Source organism: Taudactylus pleione, unplaced genomic scaffold (genome assembly GCF_031769625.1).
Source record: "Taudactylus pleione unplaced genomic scaffold, aTauple2 ptg000202l, whole genome shotgun sequence".
Lineage (NCBI taxonomy): Eukaryota > Metazoa > Chordata > Amphibia > Anura > Myobatrachidae > Taudactylus > Taudactylus pleione.
Genome location: NW_028284604.1, coordinates 3,267,501 through 3,285,598, shown reverse-complemented (window position 1 = coordinate 3,285,598; position 18,098 = coordinate 3,267,501). Strand labels below are relative to the sequence as shown.

Below are 18,098 nucleotides of genomic sequence, written 5' to 3'. Positions count from 1 at the left end.
ACCTCAGGAAATGAGAACAGTCTCATAAAACTTACTGAGTGGGAAGGGTACTGAGAACATGAATCTCTTTCCAGTACACTTGTCTTGCAGGTAGCAGGGCATAAAGTCCATTTAATATGTTTATCTTTGGCAATTGTTAAAATGACTAAATTCTGTGCTTACTACTCTGGTGTCCTATATGCAACAGAACTGGAATCAATACAGGGGTTTATTGCAAAAGTGTACTATATAATTTGTCTATTTAATGAATAAATGAAGCAGTTTGTAGCATGAGCCATTATGGTTTTATGCAGTAATGCTGTCTCCTAAAGTATATCTGTTGCCCACACATAACTGCACAATAAAAAAAATATGAGAAGACAGTATGTAACTAAACCAGTGGTTCTCAAACTCAGTTCTCAGGACCCCACACAAGTCGCATTTTCCAGGTCACCCAGCAGATGCACAGGTGTAGTCATTACTCACTGACATTTTAAAAGATCCACAGGTGGATCTAATTATTTCACTTGTGATTCTGTGAGGAGACCTGGAAAACATGCACTGCTTGGGGTCCTGAGGACCGAGTTTGAGAACCTGTGAAATAAACACATATGTAAAGCCATGTTCAAAAGTTTTGAGAAAGTATTGGTTTTCACAAAGTCTGCTGCTTCAGTTTTTATTATGGCAATTTGCATATACTCCACAATGTCATGAAGAGTGATCAGATGAATTGCAATTAATTGCAAAGTCCCTCTTTGCCTTTACAATGAACTTAATCCCAAAAAACAACATTTCCACTGCATTTCAGCCCTGCCACAAAAGGACCAGCTGACATGTCAGTGATTCTCTCGTTAACACAGGTGAGAGTGTTGACGAGGACAAGGCTGGAGATCACTCTGTCATGTAGACTGGAAACTTTAAAGGGAGGGTGGAGCTTGAAATAATTGTTCTTCCTCTGTTAACCATGGTTACCTGCAAGAAAATGTGTGCAGTCATCATTGCATTGCACAAAAAGGGCTTCACAGCAAGGATATTGCTACTAGTAAGATTGCACCTAAATCAACCATTTATCGGATCATCAAGAACTTCAAGGAGAGAGGTTCAATAGTTGTGAAGAAGGCTTCAGGGCGCCCTAGAACGTCCAGCAAGTGTCAGGACCTTTTCCTAAAGTTGATTCAGCTGCGGGATCGGGGCACCACTAGTGCAGAGCTTGCTTGGGAATGGCAGCAGGCAGGTGTGAGTGCATCTTCACGCACATTTAGGCGCTGGCTTTTGGAGGATGGCCTGGTGTCAAGAAGGGCAGCAAACTACTCTCCAGGAAAAACATCTGGTTCAGATTGATAATTCTGCAAAAGGTACAGGGATTGGACTGCTGAGGACTGGGATAAAGTTATTTTCTCTGATGAATCCTCTTTCAGATTGTTTGGGATATCTGGAAAAACGCTTGTCCGGAGAAGTAAAGGTGAGTGCTACCATCAGTCCTGTGTCATGCCAACAGTAAAGCATCCTGAGACCATTCATGTGTGGGATTGCTTCTCAGCCAAGGGAGTGGGCTCACTCACAATTTTGCCTAAAAAAACAGCCATGGATAAAGAATGGTTCCAAAACATTCTACAAGAGCAACTTCTCCCAACCATCCAAGAACAGTTTGGTGAAGAACAATGCCTTTTCCAGCATGATGGAGCACCTTGCCATAAGGCAAAAGTGATAATTAAGTGGCTCGGGGAACAAAACATCAAAATTTACTCCCCAGACCTTAATCCCATTGAGAACTTGTGGTTAATCCTCAAGAGACGGTGGACAAACAAACACCCACAATTTCTGACAAACTCTAAGCATTGATTAGGCAAGAATGGGCAGCCATCAGTCAGTATGTGGCCCAAAAGTTGATTGATAGCATGCCAGGGTGAATTGCAGAGGTATTGAAAAAGAAGGGTTAACACTGCAAATATTGACTCTTTGCATAAACTTAATGAAATTGTCAATAAAAGCCTTTGACACTTATGAAATGCTTGTAATTTTACTTTAGTATACCATAGTAACATCTGACAAAAATGTCTAAAAACACTGAAGCAGCAAACTTTGTGAAAACCAATGTCATTCTCAACTTTTGGCCATGGCTGTACAATTAGTGTATGTTACAACTGTATAGGTTACTCTGTATGCACCTTTTTTCATTTCTGCCTGAAGACATCTGTTGCAGCTATAATCATTCGTAATTAGGATGGTCACCAACTAATGGTATATAGTTTGCTATTGATGGATGTTCAGCAATGGTGAAGAGTGGCTGCAATTTGCACAAGCGCAATTGGAGGCCATCGTTGGTGCAACTTCGATGGTTTCCTCCCAATGGTTAAAAAACATTGACCATCGATGGTTAACCTGTCAATGGCTATCCCTACATTATAATGAGAGTACACAGTCCATGTAGGAGGAGCTATCTGTACTCCTATAAAACATAATGCATTTTTTCAAGCTGGCAGTTTGCTGTATGGTGGCTGTGATTCATTTCATAAGCTCAGTGTCGCAGGAACTTCTGCCCTCACCGAAAGTTAAGCTATATAATTCCTATGGCATTTATAGTACAAAGTGGGCAAATAATGCACTGTAGTGAGTATCTCCATGATCTCAAGTATTTGTCACCTGGACCCAAAAGCCCTGTATTTAACTGCAAATTTGTTGAGATAACCATAAAACATGCTTTTATGCTATAGAACAGAACCCCGTACTACCAATCTCAGAAGAATTCCAAGTGTGAAGTATATGGGATTATCTGACCTCATGTTGGCTCAGATAATCAGGACCAATGACTCAATCCTAATTGATCACTTCCACTTATACCCATGGTGGGAACTCAAAAAGGAGTAACAAACTGAGAGCAAATGGGATGAAGGATGTTTGTCTCTGTACTTACGAATTCCTGCTGGGCTGGCAACCCCAAAAAGGGGACAGCACGATCTGTCAGTATAGTAGCAATTTGAGTGCTAGCTTACAGGTTTTGGCACCATTATGTACCCAATAAAAGTGTGGTGATACTGAGGCTGCTGTCAGGCTGGCAGTAATGCAAGAGCAGTCAGGCATCACCTGTAAGCATAGCTCTAGGGGTACTGCTATAATTGCGGTCAGTGTATAAAACCCTTAATATTATTAGTATTAATCATTGTGCACATTGAGGGTATTTACATATAATAATGTGGTACAGTGTATGTGTGTTTTGAAAATAAAAGTTGTTAAAAATATATATGTTTATATCTGTGACCTGATACCCACATTGCAGTGTTTATTATAGAGGCAACAATTTAGATAGATACGTCCTTATTCACCAGCCTCAAGTCGCGCTAAATAGCCCTGTTTGACGTGCAACAAAAATGTGATTTAGCTGTACCATGTCTACCATCTCTCATTATAGTTACTGAATTTGCATCTATTTTGCACTGCTAGTCTGATAAAAGTACAAAGTATGTATACCCTGTACACCACTAGTGTGTTTGCATGCTATGGCAGTGCAACAAGGACATGTCTGGGTCACACTATGCATCCTGCCACGTATGGCGGCTCACTGTGATGATGCGTGGCGAGCCACCACAAAACATCATGCAATTTTACACTACCTGATTGGGAGAAAAGTACATATTCTAAGCCCCTAGTAGACTACAATGCTTTTGTATGCTCTGGCTGTATTTGTAATAGGCACTAAAATCCAGCTATTCATGCCGCTGCATCTAAGTAGTGATATGCTTTTCCCGACATATATCACAAAAACGCTAGGTGAATAAGGACACTCCTGTACCCACAAATAAATACCCCACTTTGGTCATTGATTGGCTATAACCCATTTGATGTATTGTGGCAGCTGCCATTCCAAACTGCCAGTAGTACCACTCATTTCAGCAGCAAACTGAGTAGTAAAAAGATAAATATGTGCCCCTGGGATTCCTTACAGCAGGGGTGGGGAACCTTTTTTCTGCCGAGAGCCATTTTGATATATATAACATTATTTGTGGGCCCGTACAGGCCATGCCCCCACCATGTGACGTCACAATCATCGGTGATTACAGCAATGCTCAGAGCACCCTGAGGATGCTCCGTGGAGCTGTAAGGGCAGCGGTGTGACCGTCTGAAGCGTCCCTGGCAGCATTTCTGCATAGATTCTGGATGCAGGGTGCCAATCTAGGTACTCTGCTAGCCAGATGAAGCTAGCAGAAAAGAACTCAGAGGGCCAGACCAAATGATTCCGCAGGCCTTATACGGCCCCCGGACCTGAGGTTCCCCATCCCTGCTCTAGTAGATGAAGGTCAGCGGCTACCTCTCATATGTCCATTCAGCTACGTCACTCTCCAAAAGCATAGAGAGATTTAACTTTAAGTAGGCCACTGGCTTGTAATAAGTGTTTAGTAGCAGAACACGTTGCCCTGGCCCATGCTGCACTATTGGCTAATGTAATGATTTGCTTTATCTGTATATTTTCCTGCATTTCTCTTACTGTGTCCATGTCCAGGCACAAAATCAATGAGTAGTAATGAAAGAAATTGCTCAGTACAAACTCAGCCATAACAATCTCCTTTTCTGTGATGTCTTCTGTGCAGATGTGTTGAAGTCATCGCAAAGGAAGGCCGGACCCTGAAAGAGCTGTACTTAGTAACTTGCAAGATCACAGATCACGGTATTTATTTCTTTACACTGATCTGCAGCTGCATCCACTTAGCCACATTTATTTATGAGCTGTTTTAAGAACATGTTCAACATTCTGTGAAATATGTGTAGTAGGCAATAAATGCAGAATGTACTGTACACCACACCTCCATGCGCAAATCATTTCTACAAGCTGACATGTCTCTGGCAATTAGGAAATTAGCTTGTTTAGTAATTGTTGACCTGTACACAGTACCTGCAATACTGATAGTGCTTACAAGTAATTACATGTCTCCTCATTGGGGATTTATTGGGCAGATAGTGCACATTTATTTCTGTGTACATAACAACACAGTATGATTTGTCTTTCATGCTATTGGTAATGTTAATGAAGACACCAATAACTTTATTTCATACAATGTTTATGGCCACTGTTATCACATTTCAGTTACACCATGTTCATACAGACAGACATATTTTTCAGGGGTGTTCACACTTGTTTTAAAGCAATTTATTAAGTATTTTATAAAGTTTTCAAGACTGCATACGGTAATAGATGTTTCTTACATATGGAATGAATTAATACAATTGCCTGGGTGTACTTTAGACACAATCTGACTTGATTCAATCCTAATTCAAACCTCAGTATGCAGTTTAACCATCCAACACAACCAGGCGGTATGTTCTGCTGTGCAGAGCCGTCATGCACTAGTAAGTTGTACCCTGTTTATTTATGTATGAAACACTACTACAGATATCATTATGCCCTTATTAGAGCTGGGATGTCCTTGTTAGTCCCTGTTTAACAGCCAAGAGTTGTAACATGGTTTTCAGCTGTTGACTTGCTCTTGCACAGCGCTCAATAGTGAATAAAACCACCCTGAAACTTTAATGATGTCATAATTGGGATTTCCATAAGAGAAGAGGATTCACCTCTCGCTTACATTTCTGCCAGTTATAACTTGTTAGGTAGATATTAAAATACTGTACTTTAATATTAGCATAGATATCACTGACATTTAAGATGTTGCTAACTGCCTCTGCAACGTTTTTCCTGAAAATATGCTGCTTGCTGACAGCTGCCATTTTGATATTTGTGACAGTGCTACCTATTGATCTAACTATGCATTTTTTATTTTAAAATACAATGATCTTTATTTGGAGCACCACATTATGTTTGGTTTGTATTTCTGCCTCACTCCTCACTTTTCCATCACAGGATACCCTGAAATGAGATTGTGGACTTTAAAATTGACACACAGTATATATTTCTTATGTTTTATAATAATAATTATAATAGTAGTAATAATATATATTGTGCCAGTATATTGCATTGCTTGTTACAATAAAATGACACTGGTATTAATTGATGTCCCCCTTTGCTGCATGCTGCGCCTCTTTGCGGAGTGCTGTGCATAGTAATTTTTTTTCAGAGGGATCATGGCCACACCACTGTGATTTGACCACGCCCCCCAGTACCTGAGCCCCACTCAACTCTTTGCGGCCCTGCTGCTTACATGCAAATCGTGCGGGTCTGACCTGTTCTCAAGCTACAACTGGTGTCCCCATACTTGTGGTCTAAGATGTTACCCGGGCTTTTGTTAATGCTATTTTAGATAGGCAGATTCTCCATTTCTTACAAACATAAGCCTCATAGGATGGCCTCCTGTGGTGTAAGCTAACTGAGAGACAACAACCAACAGTCTTGTTAGCAAGGAAATGCCAGCCTTCTTAATTAAATAAATACACAGATAAATAGACAAATAGACAAGCAGCAGCCTCTATAAAGGAGCCTCTGTGTAACTCTCAAAAAAATCAAAACACTGTAAACTGAAAAATAATAAAGAGACAGCGCTATACAGTACATTTCTAAAAGTGAATAGCAATGAGTCGGGTAATAAATTTTATGTAAATTATAATACTACAACCACAGACCTATCAAAAGAACAAAACAAATATATATATATATATATATATATATATACACAAATATTAAAACTGAATGCATAATGTTACTAAAATCGCCAATAGAAAGGCCGTAATTTCATGAGGTGTAATGTACAGTATATTCAGCGTGAATCTAACATCTGCTTTTTGTATTAGTCAGATATATTAGTACACTGGTGGGGGTGTCTGTAATTAAATGCCAAGGAAGCATGTGGTGAATCCCTCCAAATAGATATTTTGCTCCCCAGACAGGCTTCAAAATACGGTAATCCCCACTGTGGCCATCAAAGTCTTATTATTCCTACCTCGAGATTGAGTAAATCCACAATGTTGAATTGCAGTCAATCCGCTATATTGCTGTATGCTTATACTGGCAGCAGGATTTGAAAGTGTTCACGCAGCACTGTGGCAATGGAAGGGTTGTGTCCAGTACCTGCGATCACATGGCACTAGTAGCAATGAGATAGGTGTATCAAATGCCCATTGTACAGTAGCTAACGCGTTTCTAAACACAGCATATTTTTTCATCAGAGGATGCTGGGTAACCATAGTAGGTCCTGCTAAGTATTGTGTCTGCATGTGATCAATCTACCATAATTAATTCAGGTGTTACATTTCAGTAAACTTGGTTCCTTGTATCAACAGGAGTATTGTAAAACACTTAAAAAATAGCATTCATGGAGCAGTACATACCTGATTCCTCAATAAAACATTAAAACATTTTTCATGTTAAAACAAATAATCGCAACATTATATAGGAATAGCGTTTGAGCTGCTGTGTGTAATTGATCAGAGTGGACATGTAATTGCAAAAATGAATATATAAATGCACATCTATATAACCTGATATATCAAAATAATACATCATTGCATATACTTAATATCACGATCAATCAGACATTGTGATAGTCCATAAACATACACTATTTGTGTTATGAGTAGGGGAATGATTGCTAACATACATTTAAAGGTAAAGAATTATATCAATGGATTAAAGTATAAAGACTGACTTGCATACAGTATTAGAAGCCATACACAGGCTTTCTACAGATTTAATACCTTCTATAATTTGTTTTGTAAATAGTCAAATATCTGTTTCTCTATATTTTGATGTTGTTATGATAGTCTTATTAAATATCATAAGAGTGTAATATTAAGGTACTGATCGCATATGATACACTAGAATATAAACAGCGGAGAGGAAACAAAGTACACTGCATATCAACAGGTCACTATGCTGAATAAATTGTATTTAAAGGGATTTTTATTTTATATTCTCTTTGTGTACATTTTGTCAATCGGAACACTTAACAGGTACTGAATATATTCCTATTTATTTGTTAATTACCTTCATTACATAGTGTATGCAAAAATATGTTGTGATATATTGGAAGAATTCAGATGAACTTCAAAGTCATTATATGGAACATATCTTTAGATATCAAGCTCAATATATTCATCTTGTGAATCCAAAAGTTTTCTCTAAGACACAATCTCCAATATCTATTGCCACCTCTTGGCATGGGTGCAATATGTTCTATACCCAAAATTGTAATTTCTAGAGGATTGTTCCGATAAATCTCTGAAAAATGTCTAGGACCACTATGTAGCTCATAGACTTTTCTGTTTGTTCCTCTTATGATTAAAAAACAAACAAACAATTTTTTAAGTGTCTGCAGGTTCTACCTACATATTGTAGATGGCAGCTGCACTCTAATACACACATTACATACACAGTGTTACACTTGATGAAATAGATAATAGGGGATGTTTGTCCAGTCACACATGATTAAAAACACTTTAATTTATTAGTCATACATCTACAAGTAATTTATCTACTTGCTCCACATTTAAAGCAACTGTTTTAGGTTTGGTTGCCAGTTAATAATCTGTTGATCTTGGAGTGTCAGTGATTTGGCCTTTTAAGTGACTAGGTGCTAAAATGCTTTTAGAACTGTCAGTTTTCTTAAAAACTTAATAATTAATCAGACATGAGCAGGACATTTTTTTTCTTTATTATGTATTTAATTTTAATTGATGCCCTATTATATTTTGTAATAAATAACAAATTCTTCCTTTCTAAATTCTTATTTTCTGATTGTATACTAGGATCCCATTTATGTTTTTATTTTTGTTTTTTTTTGTAACCTTATCCCTTGTAGTTTTGGTAGTATCAAAAATGTCATCCTCATCTCTATCAACATTGCTGTGTCTTATCTCACAATCTAGTGATGCTTGATTTAATGATCTAGTGTGGATTAAGGCTTTATCCAGTAGTTCTTGAGGAAATTCATGCTATCTGAATGCCTACATCAGTTCTTTTGCCTGAAGTTCAAAGTCAACCTTCTATAGAACAATTTCTCCTAACATGATATGGTTGGCCCCTAGGTGGTATATTTATAGTGACAACTTTAAAGACAATTGTTGGAGTCATCTTCAATAGATAATTGATTATCTATAAAATATATATTGGTCTTGTTATAGTTATAAGTAAAGAGAAAATTATTCAAAATAGTATTAAGACAGGATTCAAAATGTGAGAAAGTGCTCATCACCATCCCAATCAAAAAAAGATCATCTATGAAAAGGCTATAGAACACAATTTTTATCCTAGCTTGCTCTGCCATACATGTTAGTCCTCAAATGACCCCATGTACAGGTTCACAAAGCTCAGAGCGAAACTTGTGCCCATGGTTGTTCCAAGAATCTTGAGATTAAAGGTGCTGTCAAAAATAAAATAATTGTGATAGAAAATAAAGGAAATGGAATTAATAATAAACTCATGCTGCTCATGTGAGGATGCTTAGGATGACTTCCTCAATGGTCCTTATACCAGAGGTATGGGGAATATTCATGTAAAGGGCCTGACCATCACAAGTCACAAAATAATGTGTCATGTCTTTTGATGTTTCTAATTCAATTTAAAAAGTGAGCTGTATCTTTGGTATGTGACCTCAGAGAAGAAGCAGTGTGTAGGTAAAAATCCACAAAATGTGAAAGTTTACTAGTAAGAGACCCAACATTAGAAATAATCGGCCAACCTGTGTAGGTGACTATTGTGTATCTTAGGGAGTTGATAGTGTTTGGGGATTATTTGACGTTTAGGTAGTAAATAAATACAAATATTTGTATTGTTTGCCTCTGTCAGATCAAACAATTCATATTGTGCTTTGACCAAATGGCAGCAGTTAAAATGAATGTCTTACCCCATCCTCTTTATCTCTGGCAGATACTCCTGATACCTGTTTCTGCAAAAACACTGAAACTCCTTCAGGGAGACCTCTCTGACTTTATCTGTTTGGGTAAAAACCTTGAATCAGATTGCGCCTCCAGAGAGGTTGGAGTACCTGACCTCATAAAATATTTTCGGGCGGAGCATCTTGCCACTTGTATACTTTGGCATGCCCCTCCTGTGCAGAGAGTATGGATAACTATTGAGGCTGACATTTTATCGGTCTACTCCCCATCTAGCCTTCCATGGTGCTCACCCCCAAGCCGCCCTAACACCGCTCCTCTGTTGCCAACCATCTGCTTCACTATCCACACATGGTACTTTTGCAGTAAATTCTATCATCTTCGCTCCGTCCATCCTTTGCTAACCCCTCTTTGGTATACTCTGGCATTTACCCCCCGAGGCTCGTTCATTCCACACCTGGACCTGCCAAAACATTCTTTTCCCTCTGGATATTGCGCCTCTGCATGCCTTCCCTGACTTTACTAGCATATAGACTCAGTTCTCCATTCCACATAAGTTATTTTATCAGTTCCTTCAAATCCATAATTTTTATTATTCCCTCTTGAAAACTCTCTGCCCCCCACTTGTATCCCCATGGAATCTTAATGTGTGAGCGCTCCCAGACCACTAAGTGTATTATCTCAACTATATATCAGCTGTCATTCTCCCACAACCAACCTCAAAAAGAAGCCCACTAGCTAGTTTGGGAGCGAGACACGGGCGAGACTCTGACCCCGAGGAGTGGTCTGAAATTAGGCTGGAGGTCGCAAAGAGCTCTATCTCTGTGCGTGTAAAGGAAAACTCTTACAAACTTTACTTTCACTGGTCCTTTGTCCGTCTACATTTGATTTATCCTACTGCCTCATATTTATGCTGGTGTTTATGTGGCCATCATGGAACCCTGTTGCACATCTGGTGGTACTGCCCTCACATTCATCCCTTCAGGAGGAAAATTCACAATTTAATTAAGTCTATTACTGGCATTCTAATGCTACATTCCTTTCTATCCCGGCCCATCCTACACACTCCATGACCACTTCAGAAGTTAAACATATTTTGAATGCAGCTATGGTAATTTCAGGGCCTTCCTTTCATTAGCACTGAAATTATGCTTCCATTGTGTACAGAGCGGGATGCAGTCACCATGTTAACATTCAAAATGTTGTCACCACCAGAGGGTTAGGCACAAGGGGACGGTTAGTGTTATGCTGGGGGAAGGCACTGTTTAGGTACTAGGAGGATGGTTAGGATTAAGGTTGGGGCATTACTCACCACCTGTACCGCTCCATCAAAGCAGGAAGTCACAGCTGGACATAGAAGATACTGCTGTAGCTGCCAGACTCACCGAACAAGGTACAGACGTGTCCACATACATCTATCCTCCATGCGCTCCAAGTCACTCCACCCAGAAAGCGGGAGCTCTGTGTGCCTCGGTGGCGCCTAGCATCTTTCATGCAACGTTTTACCTTCAATGCGGCTTATTCACACAGTAATGCGAATAGCTAGCACAAGCAACTTCTGCTGATTAAAATGATATGCAGCATGTCTATGTTCTGTGTGCATCTGCATGTGAAATGCTATGTTACAGTGTCAGTGGCTGTAACCCTGTAACATAACGTTTCGCATACAGATACACCCGCAGTCGCACACAGAATATAGGCATGCTGCATGTTTTAATCAGTAGAAGCTCCTTGTGCTAGCTATTCGCATCACTGTGTGAATAAGACGCATTTGAAGGTAAAAAGTTGCACAAAAAGACTGTCGGCGCCACTGAGTCACGCCATGGCATGGCGCAATTAGAATGGCTTGTTAACACGCAAGGAGGCTAGATGTATGAGGACACATCTGTAAGTCACCGCTGGACCACCAGGAACGTTTACATTCTGATCATGTCGACATGTTATCACTTTCATCATGTGATGCATGTTGACATTACGACCATGTCGACATTATGAATGTTGACAAAATATACCCAGTCTGTATATACTCATAGACACTCATTTACCATACTGTATACTGTACAAAGCCCATCTTAAAACGCAGCGCAAACTGTAAATATAAAATATGCTTAATGCTTTGGTGATGTAACTAGTTCATGTGGAATTGATAGGCTGCATTCTTATATATAATGGCCCCACCCAAAATGGCTAACTGCACTGCATTTAAGCAGGGTTGATTCTATTTCCCCTTCAGCTTAAGGACCTGGACGTGACGTCAGTGCGGTTCCATGCCCTGACAGCGCTGTTATTTTGTCTCAACTGGAGGAACTGGCCACCAATAGTAGAAATTTGTACCCTTGCGGACCCGCCTTGCTCGTCACACTTCGGGCACGGTGGCTTGCTTCGCTCGTCACAGGTTACTATTTCCACTCTGTCCACGTGGATAGTAACTGATGACGTCACAGTCCGTTCAGTCAAGGGCATCTAGATGCTACAGTACCATTTAAGCAGTGGGTATACATAAAGTAAAATATTGCTTCTAGAATGATACAGCTGTCATGGAAGGAAGGCGATAAAAATGTGACTGCATTGGTTTGAAATAGAGAGGGTAGAGTAAAATCCCTGGCACTGCGCCTCTTACATTCTTGGCTGAAATGATGATAGCATGGTGAGATGAAACGCACCACAAAACACTGCCTCAGGCCATCTAAGGCCACCAGGACTGGAAACGAAAAATACATTTCAATATGTTCAATCTCTTGATGATCTATCAGTAACCCGGATTAATCATTTGGCTTCTTTTTGTCTTCTTGCAGTTTTTTCAGTATTTTTCTTCTTATAGAATAATTGCATTAGGCAGGGGAAATAACTGGATAGAATGGCAGAATTGAAATAGGCAGCAGATGATGAGTTGTTAACGGCAAGGAAGAAACCCATCTTTTACTAAAGACTAGTAAGAGCCAGCTGCAGAGAGAGTGTGTCAAATGAATTACTCTGATGGCAAGATGTATTGCTGTGAGAAGGGACAGAACTCATGGATAGACTTGTGAATCTGTCTTTCCAATTTTCTGTTCTACTTCTAGAGTTTAGTGCTTCCCTTGGCTGCAGCGCTGATTAGCAAGGAAAACATGCTCGGCTGACATATGTCTGAGGGGGCGCAGCGAGCAGGAAGGAAGGATCCTCATTCCTCATAGGGTCACATACTTGTTGTGCTGACATACAGGCAAATATGCATTTATGTGTCATGTCTGATTTTGATGTGTAATTGTCCCCATGATAGTGGTAAAAGTGAACAGGCTAAAATTCTTACTGGCTGACGGTCATTCTACTTCCAACATCAATATATTTATTTTCCTAAAATCTGATAGGTTATATTTGTGTTTGTTTTTCAATTATATTCTAATTTAGTTTTCTGTATTGAATAAACATGCACAGAAAAAGGAGGTATAAATAACTCAGAAGCCACATCTTGTGTCAGTAGACAGAATCCTGCCTGTACGTAAATTGTTTTTTTTGTTTGTTTGTTTGTTTGCAGGTAACATTTTGCATAACAAAATCTACATTTTGTTGAAGTAATTGCCCCTACATGGCAGAGCTGTCTCTTTTTTTCTGTAGCATTTTTCTTGTCTGTCAGTACCTTGTAACTTTTCTTATGGGCTTGTATAGAGACAAGCTTAGGGTGATGTGACTAGGGTGATGTCCCCTTTGTCAGACGTCCCTAATTACCTGGGGCAGGGGTGATCATTTGTGACATAAATGGCTGTAACTGGACTCATGTTCTGTGCTAGGCTGTGGAGAGCATCACAGTGCAATATATTGCTGGCAATGATAGTATCTCCATTTAATATATTGTGTTGCAACATAAATATAATATGAATTGTTCTCTTCATTTATGCATTCTTGAAATTCAAAAGGAAACTTTAAAAAGTAGGATTAGTGTCACTTTAAAGATACATCAGGCATTGATTGATTTCCTCCACCAGGGGACAGCAGTGGATTCTTCAGCTGAGACCCATGGTAGACAAAGCTGATTAGTGTTGTCAGGATTAGATGACAGATTCTATGCATCATATCATTTATCATGATACTGGTTTCCCAGCACACTCAAAAATGGCATTTGGTATCCAATAATTGAGCCCAAAGAGATCCACCTCACATTGTATATAAAATTTTTACAAGTGGATTGGGATCATAAAGTAGAGCTATGTAGCGAGACTTTTAAAGCCAAGCATTTCTTGCATTTTTAATATCTTATTTGTATTGTGTTTTATTATTTTATATTTTTTTGTTGTTGTTCAGCTTCTGCATGAAATGTAATCTATTCCTATATTTGCAGTTCTTGCTTTGCATAGTCAGGAAAAGTACATAAATTCAGTTTTCCCATTAATATCGGTTTCATTTCAGCTGTATGTGTAATTTTAAATCTCTCTCATTTTTAATAGCACTACATATTTCCTTTATAAAGTTTTAATTAGTCGCTTATTTCCTTGGGAAATAGAGCAGAGTCCGCCCTATCTACTCCCCAATGTCTCATAAACAATTATTCTTTGTTACGTGATATTCAGTGGATGTAATTTTCCTGGTTAGCTAGGCTGAGCTGGCTTAGTGCATATTAGAAAGTCAGCCTGCCAAGTACAATGTTACTGATGCAGTCTCTGTCTGTATAAAGTGGAAATTGTGCCAGGTATTCAGTAAGATACAATACATGACATAAGGCATTCAGCAATGTCTAAGAAATCTCATATCAATTCAAAATGATAAAAAAGCAAGATCTGTCCAAATTAAAGTCCTTGCAAAATAGCAATTCTCTGAGAACGTGGTACAGGGATTCCTGGCCCATTACTCCAGTGTCTGGACAGAAACAGGTAATAGAAGATGTCACAAGAATGTAACCGGTGTAAAACCATTTAATAGCAGTATTTCAGAGCAAGCATGAGGCTTCGATGTGTTTCTGGCTCTCGCCAACATTAATGGCAGTGACATACTGGATACCCCCACTCCAGTGCGGTGACCGGGGATCCGGTTAATATAACGATGGAGGGGATTCTGGTGGTCAGGGTGCCGGAATCTCGACACCTTTAAGAATCCCCGCACCGGCATCCTGAAGGTTAGTAGTAGTGTTGGGGCGAGGGATAGGGTAAGGCTCTATGGGGAGGGTTAGGGCTAGGCACTAAGGGAAGAGGGTTAGGTTTAGGGAGCGGGGAGGGAGAGGTTAAGTTTTAGCACTGAGGGGGGAGTTAGGTTCAGGCAACAAAGAGGGAGGGTTAGGGTAATTCATACGGAAAGTGGTGCGCAGAATGAATAGACATTCTTAGAACCTCGCATGCAGCCATCTCTGCATCAACCACTATGAGACAGGAAGCACAGGCAAGTGCTAGGAAGCGTTACATCCCTTGCCATACTGCATTTGGAGATTTAGATATATATTCCGTCTTGTCTACATACATGTAAAGAGAAAAATAATAGATGACCTAATGCTTCAGAGCTCATTATATGCATATTGGGATACTGTAATTATGTCTCCAGCTATAGGAGCTCTCAAGGGCCTCAGATTCATCGCCTTTCAACGTCAGTCTGGCCCTCCTGAGTCCAATCCCCATAAGACTGTTATCTCAAAAATATTTACTTTGTTGATTGACAGTGATTTTTTTCTATTCAGAGCTTTATATTTGGTGATGTTATATAAATAAACAGTAATACAGCAATAGGAAATCCTAACATCAAACAGGTTTTGTCATAAGTTTCAGTTTAATATAAAATTGTAAATTTGAATTTCAATCTCATTAGCTGCTCTTGCCCCATCTCTTCGCTGAGGAGGTTTCCCCAACCCTTTTACATTCAGACCCCCTCCCCCCCTTTGCGGATACTGTACTGGGTTGTTATTGTCACCTCTGTGCCATGTTGTATGTGCTGTCCACACAAATACTAAATGTGCATCATGAACTGGAATATGCACCTGCATATTTGGATGCACTTTTAGAAGTGATGGGATAAAATCCAGGAGATATTATTTATTTTATATTATTATACACAGTCGAGTCACATTATTATGACCACCAGCTAATAGCCAGAGTAACCGCTGCGTGCAGCTCGGACAGCAGCTAGACGGGCTGGGAGTGAATCAATAAGGTGCACAGATATCTAGAGCCATGCTGACTGCAGTGCATCCCACAGCTGCTGGAGGGTGCATGGTGGAGTTTTCATAGAGCAAACACAATGATCGAGGTGGTCCCGCAGATGCTCAATTTGGGTTCAAGTCCAGGGAATTAGGAGGCCAGGAAAGTACTTGGAAGTCTTGGTCGTGCTCCTCCAACCACTGTCGGACATTTCTAGCCATGTGACAGCATTGTCTTGCTGGAAGATCCCATCCGCCTCAGAAAAGACAATCAGCATGTATTGGTGTACGTGCTCTGCAAGGATGGATTCATATCCAAATCGGTTGAGAGTGCCTTCTACATGGATGAGTAGGCCCAGAGAATGTCATGAAAACATTCCCCAGACCATAACACTGCCACCACCAGCTTGTGTTCTTCCAGCAATGGCTGCAGGGTGTTTGTTCTCCGATTTTTCTTGCCTGACACACCAACATCCATCCAGTCGATGAAGCAGAAAATGTGAGTCACTGGAGAAGGCAACCCTTCGCCAATCAGTGGAGGTCCAATTCCAATATAGGCGTGAAAATTGAAGCCTTTTCCGCCAATGCACCTTTGTTAGCATAAATGCAGTGACCATCCATTTGCTTCGGAACCCCATAGGCAGCAGGGTTCCCTGAACTGTCGTTTTAGACACACGTCTGGTGGCCCCCAGGTTCATTTTGACGGTGAGCTGCTCCTCTGTAACGTGTCGGTCAGCCCTCATGTACCTTCGTAGCTGAAGTTCACCTCCCACATCAATGGCACGTGGTGTTCAGCAGTTTCCATGTCGGTTTTTTGCAGTGGTGCCATTTTTCCAGTCACGATACACCTTCATCACAGCAGCACGTGAACAGTTCACAAATTGCGATTTTTCAGAAATCCTGCCACCCTTGGCCCAAAAAGCCAATAATCATGCCTTTTTGCAACATAAATTGCCCCTTTTACGGTAACAAGTGATATGTGTGCACACAGCCTATCACACACCTTATATACCCACCAAGCCAGCGCATGGTGCATGAACGTACTTCATGGACTACCCGCTGCCAACGTCAAATGTAGGAGGTGATCATACTAATGTGACTCAACTGTGTATATATATTTGTAATAAGTGGCAATGTGATTTGCAGTCTAGATGCATACAGGCATATAATTCATATTCCAGTTTCTTTATGTCTTCATTCACCTTGATAAGCTCATATTTGCTTATTGTAAGCTTTGCACAAGTCTAAATTGCAGTTTGTAGGGCCTGATTCAGAGTTGTACAATATTGCTGTCGGAGATGTGATTTTCGCAGCAGTGAATGTGCAAAAATATATACTAATGCAACATTAGCCAGTACTTGTACTGAGACACCTACAGCAGATCAAGCATACATCAACTCGTTCAGTGAATCTATGGTTGCGCTGCATTGCTGCCATACCTGAGACATTAGAGCCATGTTCTCTGCATACAGGATCTCAGACACTGCTGGAAACATGCCCCGAACACACCTCCGTTTTAAGGCCACTCCTCGTTACCTCCCACAAACCGTTCGCTTCCTGTCAATCACTTGCTATTGAATCCTCACTGCAAAATTCAATCGCCGTGCGTGCCCAATACGGCTGGGACACATGGACAGACCAGCGATAAACGTTCAATTGCGTGAACAGCGGAATAGCGTACAACTCTGAATCTGGCCCATAGTTATATAGGAAGCTATATTTTTGACCTTAGTCTTCCCTTGATGTGTATGATTCAGCTATGCGCATTTCTGGTAAAAGCTTTGTCAGCATAAAAACAGCCAGACAGATCCTCAGCAGTTGGTGTTGCCTTTTAACTAAGATACACTCAATAGAAAATCTATAGTACAGGCTGATAAAAAGAAAAACAGAATAGATGAGGAGGTTTGATAATTTCGCTATTTCTTCTTGCACGACATTATTAAGATCTTGTCCCCACTGGAGCATTGGTTGCTGACCCAACCACCACTTAGGACTGTCTTATTCTCATGTGCTAGGTCAGTCTGTACAGGAGTTGAGAGGTTTTATAAGTAATTAATCACTCATGCTTACACAACCGCAAATTGAGCAGCAATCTTTTCATAATGGCCTTTAACTGTGCTTCAAAATGTTGGGTTGCATTTTAACAGATGGCCCTTTGCATACTAATTGATTAGTATAACTTCTTCATCTTTAATGTCTTTATTAGAAACATCTTATCATCATATAGCTCATCTTAAATAACCGAAACGAC

At 40.0% G+C, this 18,098-nt stretch overlaps 1 protein-coding gene across 2 annotated transcripts in view; it reads left to right on the top strand.

Moving 5' to 3' along the window:
• The window catches only part of FBXL17 (F-box and leucine rich repeat protein 17), a 620,751-nt gene that overhangs the window by 374,596 nt on the left and 228,057 nt on the right, over positions 1-18,098 (top strand). For both annotated transcript variants that reach the window (XM_088477668.1, XM_088477669.1), the window contains exon 7: positions 4,566-4,642. In XM_088477668.1, the coding sequence (XP_088333794.1) occupies positions 4,566-4,642 (77 nt within the window). The remainder of the gene's footprint in view (positions 1-4,565; positions 4,643-18,098) is intronic.